Source organism: Nanorana parkeri, unplaced genomic scaffold (assembly GCF_000935625.1).
Source record: "Nanorana parkeri isolate BGI_ZX_2015 unplaced genomic scaffold, ASM93562v1 scaffold707, whole genome shotgun sequence".
Classification (NCBI taxonomy): Eukaryota; Metazoa; Chordata; class Amphibia; order Anura; family Dicroglossidae; genus Nanorana; species Nanorana parkeri.
Window position 1 is genome coordinate 505,710 of NW_017306975.1, and position 7,183 is coordinate 512,892.

Consider the following 7,183-nt stretch of genomic DNA (forward strand, 5'->3'; position numbering starts at 1 on the left):
TGTATATATATATATATATATTTAGCGATCACAAATCATTTGGCTTTGGAACCTTCTGTGCTTGGTGAGAGGTATGGGTCCATTTATAAACGTTTATAAGATTCACAGAGCCATTCACCCTGTCAATCTCTGTGAACATTTTGTTCTGTGCAAGGCAAAAACGAACGTTCTTGGTATATTTTAGGGTGGAAGGTTAATGGCCGCTAGATAGGGCTGAGGAGCATAGAATGAATAAATGCATTACAGACCGCCTTCTCAAATTGTTAGTTGTCTCTGGCTTCAATACTTGGAGTCACTGACCCAGGATAAAGTAATGGACGTCAGCATTTCTTATCAGAAACTGAGCTGGAAGAAGTATGCAGTACATATTGAACCCATTAGATCAGCTTGACAACAGGCATTCATTATGTTCAGGAGGAGAGCAATGGCAGCCCACAGTACATGCTTTCTTATTATAAAATGATTAGGGTTTAGCAAAACTGTCATTCATGTACCCTCATAGCAGTCAATACCATGGGGGCTAACGGGTTTAACCACAGTGTGGATCAGACATTCGACACACCAGTAAGTTTGTCATTTGACTAATGTCTGAATTCAGAGTGAATTCCGATTGCTTATTATGGGCTCCTTAAGGTTTAGAACTTTTTATTGAATAGGGCTGTTTAGATTCATCATCTTAAATACCCATGGGGTGTAAAAATGATGATAAATTAAGAAATAGCTGAATATCTGCGCTTCTTAAACGCGTTCTGCGTTTGAGAAGCGCAGATATTCAGCTATTTCTTAATTTATCATTTTTACACCCCATGGGTATTTAAGATGATGAATCTAAACAGCCCTATTCAATAAAAAGTTCTAAACCTTAAGGTTTATGCATGTTCTATGCATAAGGCCTCAGAATTAGATAGTTAACTTTAAGCTGAACTCTGGGCACAAAAACTGTTCTGTAAATATATTCATCAATAGCCACAAATCCACTTTATGTGCAACAATGCTGTTGCAAACCTAGCTTTCATCATCGTACATAACGGGGAGTTAATGCAGCTCCAACATCCTGGAACGCAGGGCCATTCTGTTGTCCTTTTTTAAGGTGGACCCCCCACCCCAGGTACAGGGCCACCAGACCAGGATTCAGTCGGACAATGCCTTGGCCATGGCTTACATCAACCATTAAGGAGGCACCAGAAGTTGCGCAGCAGTTTAAAGGGAAGTAGACCTGATCCTGGCTATTGTGGGACTTTGCATGCTGACCCTCTCCACCATGCACATGACAGGTGTGGAAAATGAACAGGCAGACTTCCTCAGTTGTCAACGCCTGGATCCCAGACAATGGTCCCTTCACCTGGAAGTGTTTTGGGAACATTGCCACACGTTGGGGATGCCGAATTTGGACCTTCCGGCCCAAAGGGCATTGCAAGATTCCCACAGGCATGACTCCCAGAGACAGATGCATCATGGGATTTGTAGTTTCACCACAGCTGGAGGGCCGGAGGTTCCCCACCCCTGCCCTACCCACTCACGAGTTTGCTTTCCTTATTACCATCACTTCTGCCAGATGTGCCACTATCCCAAATCTGTAAGGCTTTCACCTGATCATCTCTTTATACTTTTGCTAAGTTTTATCAGGTGGACATTCAGGCCTCTGTGGATGCTAATTACATTATGTTTCCCTGTTGGGGTTACTTGTTTTCACAGGCCTGTTAGCTTTTGAACATCCCATCCATTCAAGAATAAAAGAATTCTCATCTCATCTCATATTATTTTTCACATCTCGGTTACCTAACTCTCAAAGTGTACGATGCTTTTTATCCCAAACTTCTTCGTAATTGGGGAAAAAAGTTAAGACTATGGCAGTTCATTCCTCTTCATTATGACCACACTTTCATAGACGGCCTCTTAATAGACAGCTCTTATCCCCCTTTCCCTGCACTTTCCAGACACAAGTGAGGTTACTGGAATTAGCAAGGGGGGGCATGCTCACAGAAATTAGCACAGGCACTAGATCTGGAAGGGGAGCCTTGTTTTGTGTCTGGAACCTGCAGATAATGCGAGATAAGAGCTGTCAATCCTTTGCAGAGTGGTTACTAATGAAGAGGGGTGAGTTGTCAGTCTAACTCTGTTTCTACTGAGCTGTGAAAAATAATATAAGGTGAAGTTTTAACTTCCTGTGATGCTTGATCAAGAAAACAGAATTTTTGACTTGCTTGTAAAAGGCGATTTCTTGGAGTTCATCACAGGACCATCCCCTCTGTTTTCTGTGATCACTCTTGTACTGCTTGTTACAAAAGTGAGACAGGCTGGCAGTGGACAGGGAAGTGAAGCAATAAGAGCGCAAATCCTAAGAGTGTGAGTGGTGTAGGGACAACCAGTGTCTATGGGATACAGGTGGAAAAAAATGAAAAAAAAATGGGGACTTACTTGGGGTGCCAAGGATCCTGGCAAGGGGGGCCCCAATGAGGTTCTGGCGATGCGAGACGTGTTGTGTGGTGGTATATGGTGTGTGGTGATCTCCAGATGAGGGCTTGGAGGCAAGGCAAAACAGGTCCTAGGGTGGAATTGATGCCATCAGGTATGAAGGTGAACCCGGAAGTAAAAGAATAAAGTGAAGAACATATTTAGACTGAGTGCTGTGTGTGCCGGAGGGCTAGTAGAGAGGCTGCCTCTGATCTTAGCCGCAGTGTTTTAGGAAGTGGTGGAGTGAAAGTGGCAGAAGGCTGGGGAAGGACGTGCACGGAGCAGTGGTGAAGGAGCAACGCGTTTTGAGGAGATCCTCTTTCTCAAGCTCGAAAGGAAAAGTAATTTTTGTTCATTTTTTTTCCACCTGTATCCCATAGACACTGGTTGTCCCTACACCACTCACACTCTTAGGATTTGCGCTCTTATTGCTTCACTTCCATGTTCACAGGTTTCTCCCCCTGTTCCTAGAGCAGCAATCCTCATTGACCGCATCCACACATACCCCACACCCCTAAGAGAGCGCTGTGTCTTTTTTCTTCTTGTTGTTTTTTCTTCTTGTTGTTTTTCTTCTGGCAGTCGACAGGGTTATACGAGGGCTGTTCTAACAGCTTTGATTTTGCCAGTGTCCAATTGCCTAAAAGTAGCTTCATAACCCATCTGTTCAAGAATGAACCCCCTGTGTCCTGTGATGTACTCCAAGGAACTGATTTTACAGATTTGACAATAATGCAGTTATTGCCTTGCAAAAGTTGCATCCCTGTGCTGCACACAGCCTGTGCAAAGCTGTGGGAGGGGCCCAGCCCAGGAGGGTTTGAAGATAAAAGACCAGTCGCCATGCACAAGGAGAGAGAGCAGTAGTGACTGGTCCTAATAACGGGAGCTCCTGCACAATGGAAAAGGTCTCACAATGAATTACTGCACAGATGTATAGAAAGCACAAAAAGTGTACAAAGCACACCAAGATTCAAATAAGAATCCATATGCCTTTTGTATTTGGACAATATTTGCTCATCACAGTGTTCAGCTTTAAATCTGAGTCTTCCTGCAAAGGTATTTTGCTTATAAACAGATCCTTTTTAAACAGCATAGTCGTTTCTAATATCTAAATATTTCTTGTTTTGTTTTGTTTTGCCAGATGGTTATGAAGATAAACACAAGTTGGATCTTTTGAAACATTTTGCCAAAACCCCCAACATACTGCACTGTACAACTAAATTCTGTGACTATGGGAAGGTTGCAGGTTCAGAAGAATATACACGTCAAGAGGTGAGTGAGCCCTATAAGCCTAAAAAAAGAGAAAAGCTTCACAATTAAAACATGTTGTTTATCTGCTACCTTATGCAGAGTGTGTCAAGAGACATTTTGTGGGCTGAAAAGGTCTACTGTTTTTCAGTGAGTGAGTGGGCTTCATACTTTATAGCACAGTGTAGCTCATCCACTGTAGTGTGGCCTGGAGATTAAGTCATGTACTAACTGAAATAATGTGAACATTTAGCATTATTATGCTCTGTTTCACCTCTCCACTGCTAATCATTTTGTTTTGTTGCACAGGAACACTAAAAATACCCAGACTTTCAGTGGTAGTGCCATCAGTAGGGCAGTCCTTCGCACAGTATCCCTGTAATAAGGAATTGCAAGGAGAAACAGAGAGGTGTGGAGACTGGAGAATTGGAGCAGAAGTGGTCTGGGAGAAGCACTGGTTCTTTTTTTATCCTGCAGTCATCCTCCTTCAGCCAGTGTAGATGTGATGGCATCACTGCTGCCTAAAGTAGAACTAAAATGAGGCAGGAAGGGGATTGATCACCCAGTGCACATAAACCAAGCTGAGTTGACAGAAAGTTCAGGCGTGAAGACACTTAACAGACAGTTTTGAACAAGGATTTCTTGTGGATGAGGTTATTGACCTAGAAAAGAAATGGATGTTCTGAAAAGACGAGCAATTTGTTTATCTGAGGAAGTTTTAATATTTGCTTAGAGATCAGCTTTAGCACACACAGAGACTTTACAACTTGTTAGAAAATCATCCTATGACTACTGGGCCTGTTCTTCTTTTCATTGAGAGAAGGAGAGGTTGTATTAAATGATGTAAACTCCAGTGCTTGAGAGGTGGACAGATGTTCCCCAGCCTATTCTCAGACATCAATCTGCCTATGCCCAGCCTTCCAGTCAGCAAGATGAATCTCCTAAAATACAGCAATGATCAAACTCTTCTCTCCTTCTCGGCATCAACATTTTGAACAAGGTGGATTAAAAAAAGTGTTAATGGGATTTACAGTGAAGGGAAAATGCATGTAAGGCCCAATTCTTTTTTTAGTATTAGAGTATGGAACGCTTTAAAACCCCCGTCAGTTAATATTTTTTTTTTAGTGTCTTTGTCCTAATGCAGAGATTTATTCCTGTCCCAGAGATGCACCAAAAAGTGTGAGGAAATCCTTTCAAAGTTTGTGCCAAATAAGCAATGTTATGAACTTTACCTGTCAATTGTCATTATGTGATGGCTGATCAGTATAATAATAATAATAATACAATATATTCTTCTACTAGTAGCCAAAAAAGATCACATAACTTACAAACACTAAGAAAAAAAGAACTCCAGGTATGCAAAAAGTTAACCCTTGCAGTGAGGCTACCCCTGCACTTCAAGGGTTGACTGCTTGTTTTTCTCTAGGAGCTGGAATAAAAAAGATGCTCACCTGATCCTTGGTCCTGCAGCACTCCAGCTGTGGTATGTCCCTCGGTGTCCTTTTTAATGCACGTGTACAAGCCTGCATCAGACGTTATGTCAGCGGGGGTTTAGACCGCCGGAGCCCGGGGAAGAAGAGGCTGCAGGGACCAGTCTATCATCCAAGCGGGATCAAGGATCAGGTGAGTATGTTTCTTTTATTTGAGCACAGAAATTATTTTACACAGAAAGCAGGAAATTGACAGGTTTTAACCATTCTGCACACTATTCAACACTGGGGAGAAATGCATACACTTTGGGGTCTATTTTTCCACAAAATTGACACAACTTTCACCCAGAATTCACACCTATTACTAATATAATCCAATTAGAAAATATGTAAAAGCTGGGTGAATCTTATGTGAAACATTTATAAATAGACCCCATTAAGTTTAGTTCATGGCTGTATTTGTAATCAGATAATCAGTGGTGACCATCATGGACATGAAGTGTTGCAGAGGCATAATGGAGAAATTTGGATTAAAGAAAGTCTTTTTCTTTTCTAAAGGATCATGGATGTTGGCGTATATGAAATGAGTGATGCATACTGTATTTATTGGTGGGTGAAAACACAGTGGTAAGCCAAGCCTTGGTGAACTGTTAACCACCTCTTCTTCTGTTCCTCTCTTTTTCTGAAGGTCGTGAAAAAAAGCTACTCCAAAGGGTATACACTGCATATCACCGCTCTCTTTGCCACCCCCAGGACAGTGGGAGCACGAGTCGAACTCACAGAAGAGCAGCTCTTACTTTGGCCTCTAGATGCCGAGAGAGAAGTGATGCCCAAGGATACCTTTCCCCGCGGAAGCCGTGCCCACATCACCCTGGGCACCGCAGCTGAGGTTCAGGATGTTCAAACTGGTATTGACCTTCTGGAGTTTATGAAGCTGCAGCAAGGTGGCAGGGAGGGTGAGAGTTTGGGTGAGCTGACTGGGTCAGTTGCTGGTAAAGTCTCCTACTTTGAAAATGGAATGTGGCTTGTTAACCTGTCCAGAAAGATTGAAGTGAAATCCATCTTTTCTGGTTACTATGGAAAACCAGGTGTCAATGTACCCCTGCGTGGTAGCAAAAAGGGTCTTTTACAGCAGTGTCACATTATGTAACTGGAGGTAGCCAAACACTTTGAATCCAAATACATTTCATATTTTCTTTTTGAAATTGCACTTAACTTTTAATTACTATTAATAAAAGATGACTATACTAATACAAGCATGTATTACAAGTACTGCTTTCCCCAGTGTTTAGTTTAAAATGGCAGTGTACACAGGTCAGAGGCTTTAGGCAAACACTGTATTAGAATGTAGCCCTCATACATCCATCAAGCCGGGACTGATGGGGGTAATGGTGAGTGTAGTTCTGACATCTGTGTTCTCAGTCTGACCACCCGAAAATGAAAGATGGTTGGCAAGTCTCAAGGAAATTTAGGAAGCAGATTTTAGAACCGCAGGAGATCATTTTATGAATGTGCCTTTACCTGCTGCATCAGTACCCACTAGATGTAGAATCTGTCTTTTGCCATTACGTGGAGTTGTAAATATCAAAAGCTTAAATATCAAAGAATAATTCACCTTTTACACGCCAATAAAGGTGAGACTTGTGCCAACACTTTCTGTAAATATTTAGTTTTTTTTAACTAGCTTCATTTCCATAAACTAAATCTCTCTGCTAAGTATTTTTCATAAACCTTCTATTTTATTCACACGTTTTTTAAATGCTTCTAGTAAATCTTTTTTCAAACCTGAAAAATGTAGATTTTTTTTTAAATATAATAACTTAAAATATTCCAGCAAGTCAATTATCTTTCTGGGGACCAGCAAGGCTATTACTAGGGGTCTCATTCCCCTCTTGGATCTTTCATTTTCAGAAAGCAACAGAAGTATAAAGATGAGGCTAAGAGGGGAATTCTGGTGGATGACTCTTCCTTTTAGAGTTTTCTTTGGGAAGCCAGCGGGAGATTGTTTTTCCACTAGGTCCGCTGATACTTGAACTATCATATCTGGGATATAG

The 7,183-nt window shown here is 41.7% G+C and overlaps 1 protein-coding gene across 2 annotated transcripts in view; it reads left to right on the forward strand.

Annotated features, from left to right (window-relative positions):
- CNP (2',3'-cyclic nucleotide 3' phosphodiesterase) overlaps window positions 1-6,355 on the forward strand; it is a 20,059-nt gene extending 13,704 nt beyond the window's left edge. For both annotated transcript variants that reach the window (XM_018563890.1, XM_018563891.1), the window contains exons 3-4: window positions 3,593-3,723; window positions 5,818-6,355. In XM_018563890.1, the coding sequence (XP_018419392.1) occupies window positions 3,593-3,723; window positions 5,818-6,279 (593 nt within the window). In that variant the 3' untranslated portion in view covers window positions 6,280-6,355. The remainder of the gene's footprint in view (window positions 1-3,592; window positions 3,724-5,817) is intronic.
- Window positions 6,356-7,183: the final 828 nt, after the last annotated feature.